The sequence below is a fragment of the Populus euphratica genome, unplaced genomic scaffold, assembly GCF_000495115.2.
Source record: "Populus euphratica unplaced genomic scaffold, PopEup_1.0 scaffold78.1, whole genome shotgun sequence".
Classification (NCBI taxonomy): Eukaryota; Viridiplantae; Streptophyta; class Magnoliopsida; order Malpighiales; family Salicaceae; genus Populus; species Populus euphratica.
The window spans coordinates 635,438-652,925 of NW_011499867.1; the positions used below are offsets into that span (position 1 = coordinate 635,438).

The following is a 17,488-nucleotide window of genomic DNA, read 5'->3' on the forward strand; positions in this document are numbered from 1 at the left end:
AGTGCTGTACTGCTACTAGATTTTCCAAAGCGAGTTTAATATGAAAGCTGAGGTTTTTTTTTTTTTTGGTTGGAAGTTGCGCTCTGAACAATCTCCAGCACATTTTGCAGGAATTTCAAAGCTTAAGAGAGAATTTCACAGATAACTTTAGAGATAAATGTCCACAAGAAATGTTTTTTCAACGTCTTTGTTGTCACAGAAATTCCAATTTGATGCAGTATATTTGTTGTCTTTGGAAATGCACATTTTGCAGGAATTTCAAAGCTTAAGAGAGAATTTCATAGATAACTTTAGAGATAAATGTCCACAAGAAATGTTTTTTCAACGTCTTTGTTGTCACAGAAATTCCAATTTGATGCAGTATATTTGTTGTCTTTGGAAATGAGTATCTGCCTGCAATTTTTTTAGCATGAAAAACTCGCATGTCGTTCTGCGACTGAAGAAGACAGATCATAGACCACACAATTAACTAGAGGATTGAGCCTTGGCCCACAAGTTTTTGAGTTGAGTTTTCTTGAAACAACGCAATTTTCAAAAGAAACAGATCATCAAGAGAAATTCTCTTCAATGGAAAACAGAACAAGAGCCGAACTGCTTGCTGACAAAATAAGCTTTATTCACACTGATTTTGCTGAAGCCCGACAATTTGTACAAGTAAACACAAGGAACCACCAACATTCCTACATATTATAAGTACTCTTCATATTTTAATTCTGTATTCGAGTACTGTCTCACCCTAATTCCAAAGAACACTTTTTGTCTGTAGAATACAGAAAATACAGGACCAAACTCCGGCTAATAAAAAAGCTAACAGATATTTGGCACGTCCGTAAGACATTTGGAGAAGTTAAAGATTCTAAGCAATCCGAACTGTTCTGAATCAGCTTTAACTTATTTATTCAACAGAATTCTTGACAACACATCGGCTTGGCATAACAACGATGTGATAACTGGAAAGGATCAACAACCTATGCGAGGGACATGAGCAATGCGCCCTTGATCTAAATGTGCATGGAATTTAACAAGACATCAACATTTGGATGAGCGTTGAAAAATGATAATTGAGTGAAAACCACTACTCAAAGTGCTACCAACAAATCTACAACTAAGTAATTCTCAAGCAAGAGAAGCTTACAAGCCTGAGCTTCGCTCTACTGTCAAGCCACTTCAAACAAATCTTTGCAGCAAACTAGATACCATAACAACCTTGGCCACTGTAACTTGAACGAGCAACTGCGTTATCCGTTGTTGAGAATAATTCTGAACCACCCCCAACTGATTGGTTTTTTCTAGCTTGAAAGAGACCTTTTCTTTTACCATGGGCATGAGATTGAGCTCTTCCTTCCATACCATATCGTGGACTAACAAATCTAGAACTAGAAAACCGATTTGCAGATTTCAAACTAGACTCAACCCCATCAGTCTCGGCATCTGTTCCAGCCATGAGTTCCATCAAATTGCTTCGAAACCCCAAATCTGAATACACTCGCCGTGTATCCATCATTGATTTCCTGCCCATTTTACCATCTATTTCATTCAAATTCTCTTCTCCATCACCTTGTGGTCTGGAACCAAACCGTGTGTTTCTTAGTTCAACAGGACGCCCCATTGTCTCCACCATCATGCACGGATTGTTGAACCCATTCCATGAATGAAGCGGGACCAATTTACTCAATGTAGTTAACCAATCAACGACCTCCTTCATCGCAGGTCTCCGCTCCCGACAAGACCTCACACATTTAGAAGCAATCAAAGCCAGCTGCTTCCTAATCATAGGATCCTTAAGAGGGAAAGTTCTTGGATCATATATAGCACCGAGTTTCCCCTTTTTAATTAGTGGAATTGCCCAATCTACAATAGAAGGCGGCGAATGCCCCACATCAATAGCCTTCCTTCCACTAATAATCTCCAAAAACAAAATCCCAAAACTAAACACATCGGTTTTAGTACTCAAATTATCCGGGGTAACATAGCATGGATCAAGATAGCCAATGGTTCCAGCAGGTGGGGTTGACTTAAGTCTATAATCATCATCAACACCACACCTAAGTGCTAAACCAAAATCACCCAATCTTGCATTGAAATTCCTATCAATCAAAACATTTGCAGACTTAATATCTCTATGGATTATGGGTGGGTTTTGTGAGTGTAATGTATCAATAGCATTAGCAATTTGCAAAGCCATCCTAATCCTTCTACCCCAATTGGGTGGTCTAGAATTTGAGTGAAGAATATCATAAAGAGTTCCATTACTCATGAACTCAACAACAAGCAATCTATCCTTGGTATCATTAGCGAAGCCTAATAAGTTTACCAATCTTGGGCTGTGAATCTTGGACAAGATCTCGATCTCGTTATCGACTTCTTGGCCAATTTCAAAACCCTTTGACGGTTTCTTAACAGCAACATGTCGGCCACGTAAAACAGCCTTGTAGACACAGCCATGGCTGCCTTTGCCCAGCAGTTTCTTGTCAGAGAAACCATTGGTGGCTGCCTCAATATCACTGTAGTTAAACTCCTGGATCTTGATGGGTTTTTCTTGTTTGTTTTCAGAAGAAGAAGAAGAAGAAGATGTTTGAGATGTTGGGGCAGTAGAGATTATGCCAATGGCCGCGTCTGCCTTGCAAGAAAGGTATCCCATCAAGAAAAATGATGGTTTCTTTTTTTGGGAAATTAAGGTGAAAAATGAATTCTCGATGCTCTTTATCGATTGAATAGGTATGAAAGAATGAATATTGCAAGAAGTGCAAGACTTCGATACTTGAAGATGATGAGGAGGAGGTTCTTACAGAGGTAGTTTCTGTGTGGCACCCTGTAGTTTTAGCCTTTTAGGTGGCTGGATGATGGGATGGAGGGGTGGGTTGTGGGTACAGCAGAAAGTCTTCTTTGGGTTCTTGGTCCCTCAGACAGGTAGGGAGGAGAGCCCACTGGCTTGGAATCCCTAGGCTATTTTCATGCCATAATTCTATGCATGCCTTTGCTAATTAATTAATTAACTAGCCGCTGCAGTAAAAGCTACTGTTCTTTTTTATCTAGCTATATCACAGGGAGCGAATCCAGATAAAATGAATGATTATTCTTCTAAAAATATTAAAGATGAAATATGATCTGTCAGCTTGAGCTCCCAGATGCTGCGTCATGTCATTTTTCTTATTTTGATCTTTATCCCTTTTTCTTAAATTACTACTTTTAGTTTTAGGGCATGTTTGTTCTTCTATACTTTCATGAAAATGATTGTTTTTTTTATAAAAAAATTATTTTTTCGAGGCTGAACATTTTGCTAAAAATGTTTCCTATTCGTTGCAGTAAATGATGGAAGAAGCGTGGTGATAATTGCGATTAAGATGACAGTGAAGGGACGGCGGTTGTCATTGTGTCATGGCGGCAATATTGGGAAGGTAGTGGCTACACCGCTGCTCAATGCTGGCAGCAAAATGAAGGCGGCGATAGCGGTGGCCAATAATGGTGGTGAGGCAGTAAAAGATCGATTGTCCGGATCATGAAATTCCCATTTGATTCGTATGGAGGACAGCATTATCTGCACCGCCCGATACGCAAGCAAAATGGACTCATACGACTTCCTACGCGGAGACAGCTACAATTTTGTTGATTTATGATCCAAACGTATCCTAAGGGTAATACCAGATTTAGAATCTAATTTGTAGAACAACTTGAATTGCTAAATCATTTTGACTTTTGAGTCAACTTAAAAGTCGTTGAATCAACTAACTCCGGTAAAATAGTATTATTCAATTTTTTTAAAATCTTTTAATATTAATTTAATTAGATTTGAACTAGATTTCACCAAAGTTAATCGAATTATGAAATCAACTTAACCAGTTTAATTAGATTGGACTGAATTAATATTAAAAGTGGTTTAACTTAAAATCCAATTAATTTGGCCTAAATGAATTCAGAATGTATAATGTCGTCTTTTTTTTCTCCTTAATATTTCTTGGTAAATAGATTAAACAATTTCCTTGGAAAACTTGAAATTTAAGGATGTTGTGTTTGTAACAGTAGCGTAGATGTCTTTCGTTTGCTTGAGGCTGTCGATAACTTTACTGGCACGAAAGCTACAAAAAGCCCATAAGTTAAGTAGATAACAACCCATCACACACCACTTCCTTCCGGACCAGAGGTGCTTTTTCTCAAGTGGACCAAAGCTGCAAACCATAACTGAAAGGGAAGTTCCAACCGTATTTCTAGAAATTTCATTTGTTTTTTATTTTTTATTAAAAGTTAATATTTTTATATGTTTTGGATTGTTTTAATCTTCTAATTTTAAAAATAATTTTAAAAAATAAAAAAATATTAACTTAATGTATGTTAACATGAAAAATACTTTAAAAAACAACCACAACCATACTTCCAAACAAATTAAAAAACTATTACAATTTTGATAATTTATCTTAAAAATTATTGTTCATTGTAAGATAAATAATATTTTGTAAAATATTTTTAATTATTTTTTATATATGTTTAATAATAAGTGAAACTTCAAGCAATCTTTATTTTGTATTCGGAAATTTTTTATTAAGTGGGGTGATTTTTATTTATAAAGTATAATTGATAAATATATCTTATTTATTCTTAAGGTTTTTTTTTGTTAAAAAAAAAGGTCTTGGGGCATTGCTCATATTGTTCATATACTTTGGGAGACATGCTATTAATACAAATAAGAATTAATATCCAAAAGACAGCAGGCACAACCATATTTCACCTTAATGCTGTAGCTTGACTTTTATAAAAATACAATGAGTTACTAATAATTAAGAGTTCTGAAAGAAGGTATGTATGCATTTTTATTTATTTATTTATTTATTTATTATCATAGTAAATTTTTTGTATCTGGTTTTTCAAAATTCATTGATGTCTGGTCAACAAAAATTGGTGATTTAAATTTGGTAGAATTGATTGATTGATGATTTTTAATGAAGAAAAATACTTGGTTTAGGGCAAACTAGTTGGATTTTAAGTTGAAGAGACTAAACTTATGCCACCGAATGAACAATAAAACACCAATTACTTTCAGTTTATTAATTTTTAAAAAATAACCTAAAAGCCATTATCAAAACATCGTGACGTAAAACATATTTCATAATGGTTTATTAGACGTTGCAATTGATGATAGAATCGTCTTTGCCAAGAGATTTACTAGACATTGCAAAATTAATTTGAGACAAATTGATCAGGAAACTTATTTTTATCATAATAAAATGATTATTTTATTCTTAAAATCAAAAAAATATTTAGTTTTCCGTCAGGGGCTCTTCTTTCTCTTGACAAAATTTGCACTACGGTCATATTCTTATAAGAAAAATTAACCTTAAAATCCATAAAAACTAAGGTTGATTTCAAGGGCATTTTAATTTTATTTTTTTGAATTTAGTTAAAGGTTGTTTGATAATTTAAAATAATTAAATATTATTAATAAAAGCATGAGTTAGTGTGTGATTACCCTTCTGCCTTTCCAGCGATACTTATGAAGTCATACCATTACTAAAATCTTCTATTTTCTGCGATATTTAAAGTGCGATAAGTTATTTTCTTTTTAATCATGTAATGCATATTTATAAAAAAGATTTAATTGGGCTATGATAGAGTTTTTTATATCATTGTAATTTTCACCGACCCTTTAAAAAAAAACAATTGTATCATTTAGTTTGTACTTTTGTAGATTTCAACCATTGCTTTTTTGGTTAATAACTTTTTGAAATTTTAGTTTTTTTAAAAAAAATTCATTCCTAGTCATTTATCCCATTTGATTTTTTAAATTTTTTTTATAACAATACATAAGGAGTTAGAAATAATTTAAACTTAAAGATGCTAAATTTTCAATTATTAAAGGCTTGTTATTTAGACCTTTTTCTTTTTTAATTCTAAATGCCAATCCACAGTCAACACTGATTTTTTAGTGTTACACTTATTAAATTTATGAAAAATATTCATTTTATATTGATTAATAATCAACCATCAAATCTCTACTATTATAATTTCTTTACATAATTTTTCATTTTTTAAAGATTTCATGGAAAATAATTATTTTTTAGAATAATGATTATTTTCTATACTATTTTTTAAAAATATTAAATAAAATTATAATTGTGGAAAATAATCAATTTTTTTTTCCGAGGCTGTATGAAGAATTAAAAAAACCATTAATTATTGATAAATAACTGATGCTGAAAAAAAATGGAAAGAAGAAAAGAAAAAAAAAAAGAAAAAGAGAGAGGATAAAACTTGGGCTGGGGGCGCGCCAACCCAAATGCAGGGCCTGGAGATAACCAGGTTGGCGTGCTGGGCTGGAAAGGTGCGACACAGTAATTACACACACACACACACACATAAAACAAAAGGGAAGGGAAGGCAGGCGTGTTCTCTTGACTCTTCGTTTAAGAGAAGACGCGTCATCTAGTCTCCTTCTTTCCCAAGTTTCTAGTGACTTGAACGGTGTCGAAAACTGAAAATTTTCATAAAAAACTCTAATTTTACACTAATTTCACACATATATTGAAAACCATGATTTTGAAGTTTTTTTTTTATCTTTTTCAGCTTTAAATTATTTATTTTTCATTTTTTTTAAATCCAAAAATAGGAAATAAAAAATAAAAAAACATATCATATTACTGTATTTTTAAGTAAAATATACTTTAAAAAACAACTTTTATTATATTTTTAAATAAATTTAAATTTATTATGAAAAATCCAAAAATCTAGAATGAAATTCAAAAAATCCAAATTTCTTCTCAAGGCTCGATCTCATTTTTCTAGTCACGTGGAGCGTTAAAACCATCATTAACAAAATTTCATAGTAAAAACAAATACATCAACACTAATATTGCAGGATTATGTTTTCGAATTGAAGCTTACAATAGATTTCTCTTAAATCTCTGGCACTTTCTCTCCTTTTTCTATATTGAAAACAAAATTTACTTACTTTCAATATTTTTAAATTTAATTATATACTGAACTCGAATATATATTAATATAAAAAGATATCAGATTTAATAACTTGCTTTTAAATTTAATACTCTTGAATTCAGTTATATGCTGAACTCGAATATACGTGGTTATAAGGAGATATCAGACTCAATATTATTGAATTCAGCTACATATTGAGTTCAGCTACACACTAAACTCAAGTATATATGAACCTGCATGAAATACAAAACTCATTATTCTTGGATTCACCTATACATTGAGCTCATGTATATGTAGATTTACGCGAAATATAAGATCTAACATCCTTAAATTCAACTACATGTTAAACCTAAATATATGTGAGTTTGACAAGTTGTCAAGCTCATCATCATTGGGTTTGGGATCATTTTATGTCCAAATGCATACGAAATTGATGATCATTATAGACCTATGTTGGATCACAAGGTTTTATTTATTTATTTTTATGGTTGTTGATATAAAATATTAAAAGTTAAGAATAATTATCTCTTTACTTCTCTAAATGTATAAATGTCTTATAAGAACCCATTATGTTTCCATTAACATTAATGTTGTGTAAAAAATACTTATATCTTATTAGTATTATATACGAGATATTTATTCATCGTCAATGCTATCAGGAAAAAATAACATCTCAACCTCTCCATTTAAGCAACATAACAAGGTTTAGAAACTATATATACCCCTTGAACTATTCAACTAAGAAACTTATATTTTTTTTATTCTTTAAATATTCATATTCATATTCTCGAGTATTTATCATGCACAAATGAAAACAAGCACTATTGTTTTTATAATTAAAAATTCATTCTCTTATTTATTGTAGTCTCTTATTAAAAGTCATTTATTTTATCATCAGAGGGTTCTTATATCCCCATTAAGGCTATGTTTGTTTCTTGAAAAATGGTTTTTGAGAAACTACTTTCCAAACTTTCCTGTTTTTATTTGTCATGTTTTTATTTGTCATTAGAAAAGTTAGTTAATGGAAAATATTTTCCAATTAAATCAAAAAATAGGTTTAGTTATCAGGAAAATGTTTTTTTAGAAAATTTAAGTGGAAAACACTTTTCTGAAAATTGTAAAAATTTTAGAAATATCATATTATTTACTGATTATATCAAATTTGATCTTTAAATTTTTTATTGCTATATATATATATATATATTATTTTGAATATTTATTATTCAATTTCATCTCTTAAAATTTAATTTTTATATTAACTCTGGTTTTTATTTTTATAATTATTGTTTTTTTTCCCTTATTATTTTTCATTGAAATTTTTTATCTATCAAATTTGATCCTCATTATTTTTATTTTTATTTATTTTATTTGAAATAATTTATAAAATATTAATATTATTATTTTAATCTCATCATCTTTTATTTTTTTTATTTTTTTGATTTGATTTCTATTATTTTGATTATTATTTATTTTATTTAAAACAATTTATGAAATTATATTTTTTTCAATTTCATTCTCATTCAAATTTTTAATTTATAATATTTTTTTCTTATTATTTTAATAAACTTGAGAAAAATCAAACATTAATAAGTTATTTTCCAACTCATTTTTCAAAATATAACTAAACACTAGAAAGTGTTTTTCAATTTATTTTTTATTACACTACCAAACATCAGAAAATAATTTACTTTTTCAGAATTCACTTTCCCAAAATTCACTTTTTAAAAAAAAAAACTTTTCAGCAAATAAACGAGGCCTAAAATAAACTGTTTTGTCGGAATTAGATCTTCTACCACTATTTATTAAGTTTGTAAATTCTAGAGAAATGAATATTGAAACATGTGATTACTATTTAAACATTTAAAAAAACTTCTTCTACGAGTATGTTAAATTTTCAAGCATTATTAATGATTTACTATATATTATGATAAATGAGATTCAAACTCTTAATGCCTCATTGAGCGAGCAATATCTAAGAAGCTTTCTTACAGCTAAAATAACCTGTTTTCTAAATGAATTGATTGTGCAACAAACTTTTACATTAAAAATATCAAACCGATTTTCTTACTCTTACTTTTATATATTGCAAGCAGAATTGATGTTGCCGTACTAATTTTATATTTATTTCTTGAAATTTATTTTTTTAAAAAATATTTTTTAAATTTTTCTATATTTATTTGTCATTATAAAAGTTGATTAATAGACAGTCAAAGAAAAAATTAACTTAGTTTTCATGAAACTGTTTTCTTGAAAAATTTGAATGGAAAATAGTTTCTGAAAGTAGTGAAAAATTTAGAAATGTTATATTATTTGCTGATTATATTAAATTTGGTCTTCAAATTTTTTACTGCTATATATATTTTATTTTGAATATTTATTTTTTAATTTCATCTCTTAAAATTTAATTTTTATATTAACCCTAATTCTCATTTTTATAATTGTTATTTGCTTTTTCCCTATCATTTTTTTATTAAAATTTTTTATCTATCAAATTTGGTCCTTGTTCTTTTGATTGTTACTTATTTTACTTTAAATAATTTATAAAATGTTAATTATTATTATTTTAATTTATTAATCTTTTATTTTTTATTTTTTAGATTTGATCTTTATTATTTTGATTATTATTTATTTTATTTGAGATAATTTATGAAATTATATTTTTTTTAATTTTATTATCATTAAAAATTTTAATTTATAATACTTGTTCCTCGTTATTTTAATAAACTTGAGAAAAATAAAATATTAATAAGTTATTTTTCAACTTATTTTCCATGACATAACCAAATACTAGAAGTGTTTTCTAACTTATTTTCTATTATACAATCAAATATCAAAAAATAATTTATATTTCTAAAATTTATTTTTTAAAAATTTACATAAAAAAATTATTTTTTAACAAACAGGTCTCAATATGTCTCAATATATGACACATGGTGTGCTAATGGTAGATCCACAGCTATGAGAGCTCGACCATGAAGCCCAAAAATAGTGGCTCGAAACCGGATAAAGGAAAGAGGATATGCCCCATTGGGCCTTGGACCATATCAAGGCAAACTTAAGTAGCTGTGTTGTTGCGCCCCTTTGCCACAGGCTGGGTAAATATAAATAAACTTTTATTTAAAATCACCATACTTTCATTTCATGTACATTACTTATTTTGGTGTATTATTCTATTTTTTTTAAAAAAATCTATCATCAATTTTTTTAAAAAAATAATGATAGAAATAAAAATAAAATCGCACACTATTATTATTTGTACTGTTATTGTAACTACCACTACTCCAAGGACTAACTTAAAAATAAATAAATTAAAAAGATAAAAATTATCATAGATATGAGTACATCAAGCCTAACCATTTAACAACTTGTTTGAAAGTGTAATAAAAAATTATATCTTAAAATATATTAAAATAATATTTTTATTATTTTTTTAAAGTTATTTTTTACATTGTCATGAAAATTAATTTTATTAGTGTGAGATACTGATTTCTTCTGGAATATTTTTTGTTTCAAAGTATATTAAAATAATATATTTTTTATTTTTAAAATTTTATTTTTAATACAAGTAATCCAAAACATTCAAAAAAAATAATTTAAAGTAAAATCAAAATTAATTTTTCTGAAAAACGCCGTGGGGCAGCTTAATCAAACATGGTTAGTTGGCCACAGAAGAAAACCTGTGCAAAACACTTTGGTTGCTGATACCTATATATTGACAAATAATAAAGTCACAGCAGATCTTAGATGAAGAAACTAGTTTTCTTAACCATGGTGTTTGCTATTTTTTTCCACTTTAAAAAAATATAAACGTTAGGAAATTAATTTATTGATGTATATGGACCAAAGAACTTTTAAATATGTGACATATTATATAATATATTCTTAAAATAATATTAAAACAATGAAACCATCTAGGTGGTGGCCAAGTGGTAAGAACTTGGGATCAAGGGGTTTGCTCCCTCTGTAGTCTCAGGTTCGAGTCCTTGGTTGCTCATATGATGGCCACTGGAGGCTTACATGGTCGTTAACTTCAGGGCCCGTGGGATTAGTCGTGGTGCGCGCAAGCTGGCCCGGACACCCACGTTAATCTAAAAAAAAAAAAAAAAAAAAAATTGAAACAATGATATATGAATTGACCAGGATTAATTATAATTAATTTGTGAAATTCACAACATATAGTACGAGGTCGTGATAAAATCAGTGAATTCATATTAAAACAAATTAGAGAATTTAATTATAATAAATTAAATATTGAAAGTTGAAAACCATAAAAAATTAAATATTAGAAAAGTGATTTAAGTAAACCTGCATTGATGATCAGTGCACAACTGATTTAGCCAAAAATTGTCAAATATAAGAAGAAAAAGCTCCATGCAATACTAGGACTTTTATATATATATATATTAAAAAACCTGTTTTAGTCCTTGAATTCTTGAGTTTAATAAGTGTGATTAATTCAATAATTATAAAAAAATAATTTTAATTTAATAATATGAAAAAAAATTAACACATAGTCTAAGTTTATAGTTTTATTTATTTATTAAAATACCATGTTGCCAATTACTGGATAGTCCAAGTTTACATTTTCAATTAAATTAGATTAAATGCCACTCAGCCGATCTGTTTGTTAGCCCATAGAAAATCGACGACTTCGTGGAATCTGAAAAGTCTCTGGTAACACATCTTTCTAGAATACGTGATAGAAAGTGAGGGTTGGACACGTGCATCTTTATTAATCTTGTTTAGCTAATCAGCTAGGAAAAGTTGATTACTATTTATACGTGTATTTAATAGTAATATGTGTATTTAATAGTGACCACTAATATATTGCTAACAAAATAACTGAATGGTGTGGGGTTAGTTTGGCTGTTTAATTAGCTCTCAACTAGGTTAACATATTTATTTAATCATTTTATAATATTTTTGTTATGTAGTCCAGCTGATCAAATCGTGTCTTTAATTAGAAGATTTCGAGCACCCGGGCTCCAATTTTTTTTTTATTTACATGGAGTGTCGGGTCAGCTTGCGCGTACTACGACTAATTTTTAAAGTTCACTGAATATCCTACAAAACTAATAGGCATGTAAGGCACCGCGAGAATGGCAAACATTCATGTCAAAGCTCGGACCCAGATGCAGTGGAAGGAGACAAATCCTTCCCACCACTAAACCAACCACTAGTTTGCATAATGATGTACAGTCAAACTCAGGTGCAGTCGGCTCCAATATTTCTTTTCATGTGATGTGATGTACAACCTGTTGATTGTTTGTTTTTTTTTTTTCAAAAAAAAAAGAGGTAGACAACCTCCGCCCCTTATAAAATGAAAAATAAATACTGGTCTAAGCAAGCTAGGCCGCGGAAGCTCAAGTATGTAGGGTTTTTTTTTAATAATTGACTTATTTGGTTTTTTTAATTATATTATTTTAAGTTGAGTTTTTATTGAATTTTATTATTTAATATTAAATTAATTATAAATTATTTTTTATATTTTAATTATATAATAAAAAAATAATTTAATCTAGCAAAACTTATGATATAAGTTATAAGTTTCACAATTTAACTAAATAAGTTTGAAATATTTTTTGTTTTACTAAATTTATTTAATTAATAATATTATATTAATATATTTTTTATATAATTTAATTTAAAATCTAAGCTAAACAGATAACTACCACAACTTAATCATGCATTTTGTAAAAAGATAAAAAGTGCTACTTAACTGAAAAGTAGCTTTTTATTGTTTTGTTTTAAAGTGTAAAATAGTTATTTTACTGTGCTAGAAAACATCCTAACCAATTTGTCCCTTAATTAATTTTGCAATAACTAATATATCTCATAGAAAAAGACAATTATATCCAAATTGAAAGCTCCTTCAGTTTTTTTTCGGTGAAGGGCAAAAAAGTCAAAGATGAGGATTGTGTACTGGAAATGGATCTCATCTTGTTGGGAACATTATCTTTCACTAATGTCATGAACGATTTAATTTGCCGAATTAACTTTAATTCATGCAACAAATTGCAATCAATAGAATTTATTTTCTGAAATCAATAACATATATATATATATATTTATTTATTTATTTTTTGATGTCTTGTGTTTGTGATGACTCCAGTGAACTCACTGGATTGTTTGTTCACAAAGATATCAGGAAGAACTGAAAAAAGTAAATAACGTGATGGAGATAGGAGACATTTGTCCTGCTTTCAAACGGTAAACAAAATACAACGCCCACATCCGAGGTTTCCTCTTATCGATCCTCTTGACCACTACAATCGTTCTAGAAAATATGTATAGAAAATGAAATTACTATGACCGGCTACAGTATTGTTTTATTGACTGGTCCGATGAGACGGTAGACTTTACAAAAAGACCGTTAGGTGTTAATGACCCGGTAAAACACGAACTATGCTCTGACTCACATTCTTCATGTACGCGCCTATCTCCGCGTACTCTTCAAACGCTCTAACATCAACCTTGTACTCGACAAACTTGGGGAAGAACAGCCAAAAGCCGGTGCTCATAACAAACCCAACAGTTAGCATCGTCGAGATCATCTTCGGCAGCCGCCACCTGTCGTTCAAGACCTTCTTTAGAGCGATCTCGGCCGTTAAACAAAATCCATGAAGCAGAAAGAACCACGAGATCTCCCAGTTGGGCCTCACGCGCCCCAGATAGTAGAAAATGATCTCGTGCATTAATGCCGAGACCACAAAGGTTGCGCAAACGGCGGGGAGTGGGGCCCATTTCCGACCAATCAGATGGGATCCGATGGCACGGGTGGGTTCGTATACGGTGGGGCGTAGGATACTGGTGACGACGAGGTTCCATCTGCAGCCCCAGAAGTCCTGCAGCGAGGTAGCAAGGTATGGCTCTTTGAATTGAGGTTCAAGTTCCAGGCCTAGAAAATTTCGAGCCAGGACTGCACCCACGGCTAGAAGGATTTCAAGGAGAAAGTAGACATGGAAAGAGTACATAATCAAGATAACATTTGGATGAATGTAATCGCTGTAGTCATATGCACGTATCAACATGGCCAAGAGTACACCCTTTATTGCATAATTCCGAAGGCCTTCTTTACCAGCTCTGCTAGGAGCTGGGTTCTCTTTGCTTTGCCCATCTAGGCGAGGATTTGGCGATGGGGTTTCTTTGTTTTTATCCTTTTGTCGGATCTTGATTGGTAAGCAAGCAAGAGCTATAAAAAGTGGTAGTGAGATTGATGGATCTGAAGACAGAGGACCTTTACCGAAAGCAAAGAGCAGGACCTTGAAGTTGGCCAACCAAGCGATGAAGAATGCTGTGCTACCACCAAGATGCACGGAGGAGATTTTAAGAGGGAGGTAGAGAAAGAGGCAAACTACTGGCAGTACAGAAAGGAGTCTTTTTGTTCCTTTAGGAACTATGTTCCTAATGGAATAGCAAAAGCACAGAGAAACGAGGACTGAAATCCACACCTTAATGAAGTTAAGAATCTCACCCTCCATTTTTGTGTGTCTCTAGGTTTTCTTATGCTTTGCTCTTTGATACTGTTATTGGTGAAGCTTTAAAGAGGAGGGTTTTGGGTCAAAATTTAGGGCCTAAAGAAGGTTCGTAGAAATAGTCGTCCGTTGACACACTATATCCATAGGCAGAACGAACGCCAGGGAAACTCCATTTTCAAAGGTTCGATCTTCTTCTGCTTCTTTTAAATATTCTGACCATAAGGGAGGACGCAGAAGAGGACTGGAGTATTGTGAAGGAAATTAACACTATTAAACTCAAGTCTATTGCAAGGGAAAAGGAAAGTATTCGCTCAAGTTAAAAGCAATCGAAATCGCTTCTACTTTTAATGCTTCTTACCTGGTATGCGAACACAATTTTCTTCTTTTACTTTTTTCGCGGAGGCGCCCGCATATAACATGCGTTTAGATGGATGCCGAGATGGTGGAATTCTTCCTTTTTAGGCAGCACGGGCAAATAAAATATGTTTGGATGGATGTGCAGACGGTGGACGATTTGTAGTCCACATCACTAATTGACTAAATTTTCCAGGAAATATATAACTCCATTAATTATCCCATTAACCAAGATTTTATAAGTAAATCTCTTTGCACATTTTCAAAAAATGTTAGAAAAAGAAAAACATAAATATATAATTTTTTAAAACTCTTGGCCGAGTTTAATATAGGCACAAGAGGGTTTGACATTAGCCAAATTCATCATTTAAATTTGACTGGTGCTTCCAAGCTAATGAGATAGGCTTGTTGCACATTTCCCATTGATGCCAAGCCCAAAGATTTCTTGTCATCATACTTTGAGCATGCATAGCGGATTAACTATATTCATGAATTTAAATATAATACTCGGATTTAATGCCACACCTCCACAAAATTTTATATAGATTTTAAAGGGATTATTTCACAACAAATATATTTAATTAAATAATTCTTCATTTATTAGCTGAATAATACCAGTATAAGATAGATGAATGGTTGTAGTTTTTTGAATAAAATAAGTGAAATACAATTATAAATACTACCACAATCTTTATATTTATAGATAGAATTTTCCGTCAATATTTGCATTATCATTTTATTGGTAATTAATTTACCGACAGAAATGATCCATCAAAAAATCTTTCATCGGTGATTTTTTATTTGTCGACAAGTCTATTGGTAATAAAAAAATTATTTCACCAATAAATTTACTAAAAAAAAAAGCTTGCAAAAAAAAAATTATCCGCTTCATTACGTCGATATTTCTCTTGGTAAGTTCGTATGTAATTTTGTTGATAATTATTTAACAATATTTTTTTGAAGAATCTATTTTACATAACTATAAAATAATTAAATCAATATAAATCAACAATCTATAATACTTGAAAAAAAATCAAATCAAACAAATTTCCAACAAATAAATAATAAGAAAAAAATAAATTCAACTAAAAAAATTCATATGAAAAAAATAAAGTTGCAATTGCTAAAAATTTAAAAATCCTATAAATAAATCAACTAAAAATTGATCTCATATGGAAAAAAAATAATCCTATAACAACATTCATACAGTTATTAAAAAAAATAAAAAACAAATATAGTGAAAACAAAAACTCGAATAAAAAAGAAAAAAAATCTTAACTTAATATAGTTGCAAGTGAAGCTATGAAGAGAAAAAAATCATAAAGTATATTAATTAAAAGAACTAAGAAGAAAAAAGAAGAAAAACACATATTTGAGCATAGAGAAGAAGAGAAAGAGTTAAGCAGAAAAGAGAAGAGAAGATAAAGAAATTGATATTGATGTTTTTTACATATGGGAAAGAAGAAGGGAAAGAAAAGAAAGAAAAAGAAAGGAACCTTATCTGTTGTGAAATTAGAGATTCCAAACTTTTTATTTGGGTGTTTTACTGATAGGTTAACTGACGAATAATTAAATATTAATTTTTTTAAAATATTTTGTGGTTAATATTTAATTTAATAAAAACATTTCAGAAACCGCCAAATATCCCGGTGACTTTTCAATATGTCAATGATTTTGTCTGTAATATTTAATTTAAATTTTAAATGTAATCAAAAAATTTTAGAAACCTGCCAAATAACACCAATGAATTTTTCATTCGTTGGTGCTTTTGTCTTCAAAAAATAATAGTTAATAGTGTAATTATAAAGTAAATAGTTTTAGAGCTCTCTGAAAAATATTGACGGAATTTTTCATTGGTGATTCTGTCTGTAATTAACATGATGAACAATGTTAACATTTTACTAACAGAATTATTGATGAATTTTACCAATAAAATTTATTCAATCTATAATTCCGTTGGTAAAAAATGACACATCATCGTTTTTTTGCTTTGCTTAAATTTTCTTTTCTATTGTAATTTTCTTAGTATATACCGAAGGTATATATCCGTTGGAAATTTACTGATGAAAATATTCCTTCAGTATTTTTGTTTGTATTTATCAATTTTTTGGTAGTGAAATATCTCATAAATCCTTCAAACTTCATATTCACAATCTCTTCGTTCTTGATATTTTAGTATTATATATTTTTATAGTTTATCGCTCTAAGGCCCCATTTGTTTACTAGAAAGTAGTTTTTTTTTGGAAATTAAATTTTGAAAAAGTGAATTGTTTTCTGATGTTTGGCAATGTAATGGAAAATAAGTTGGAAAACACTTTCGAGTATTTGGTTATGTCATAGAAAATAAGCCGGAAAATAACTTATTAATGTTTTATTTTTTTTCAAGTTTATTAAAATAATAAGGAACAAATCTTCCAAATTAAAAAGTTGAAGGAAAATGAAATTGAAAAAATATATAATTTCATAAATTATCTCAAATAAAATAAATAATAATTAAAATAATAGAGATCAAATCTAAAAAAAAAGATGAAGAAATTAAAATAATAATAATTAACATTTCATAAATTATTTCAAATAAAATAAGTAACAATCAAAAGGATGAGGAACAAATTTGATACATAAAAAATTTCAATAAAACAATGATTGAGAAAAAACAAATAACAATTTTAAAAATGAGAATTAAATTTTATAAGATGAAATTAAAAAATAAATATTCAAAATAAAATATATAT

The 17,488-nt window shown here is 29.6% G+C and overlaps 3 protein-coding genes across 3 annotated transcripts in view; 1 reads left to right on the forward strand and 2 right to left on the reverse strand.

The window, feature by feature from the left end:
* Nucleotides 1-871: 871 nt before the first annotated feature.
* On the reverse strand, nt 872-2,967 carry LOC105126362 (serine/threonine-protein kinase-like protein At3g51990). The gene has a single exon (XM_011027209.1). It carries the CDS (start codon nt 2,639-2,641, stop codon nt 1,190-1,192), a length of 1,452 nt encoding a protein of 483 aa, XP_011025511.1. The 5' UTR covers nt 2,642-2,967; the 3' UTR covers nt 872-1,189.
* A 10,135-nt stretch (nt 2,968-13,102) lies between these two features.
* Nucleotides 13,103-14,712, reverse strand: LOC105126363 (acyl-CoA--sterol O-acyltransferase 1-like). The gene has a single exon (XM_011027210.1). It carries the CDS (start codon nt 14,403-14,405, stop codon nt 13,305-13,307), a length of 1,101 nt encoding a protein of 366 aa, XP_011025512.1. The 5' UTR covers nt 14,406-14,712; the 3' UTR covers nt 13,103-13,304.
* Nucleotides 14,713-14,819: 107 nt separating this feature from the next.
* The window catches only part of LOC105126467 (acyl-CoA--sterol O-acyltransferase 1-like), a 4,621-nt gene continuing 1,952 nt past the window's right edge, over nt 14,820-17,488 (forward strand). Inside the window, exon 1 of the mRNA XM_011027336.1 lies at nt 14,820-14,844. Coding sequence (XP_011025638.1) covers nt 14,820-14,844 — 25 coding nt within the window. The remainder of the gene's footprint in view (nt 14,845-17,488) is intronic.

Excerpts from the sequence above, each read along its gene's own strand:
- LOC105126362 (XM_011027209.1), bottom strand. The coding sequence starts at position 2,641 with ATGGGATACCTTTCTTGCAAGGCAGACGCGGCCATTGGCATAATCTCT.
- LOC105126363 (XM_011027210.1), bottom strand. The coding sequence starts at position 14,405 with ATGGAGGGTGAGATTCTTAACTTCATTAAGGTGTGGATTTCAGTCCTC.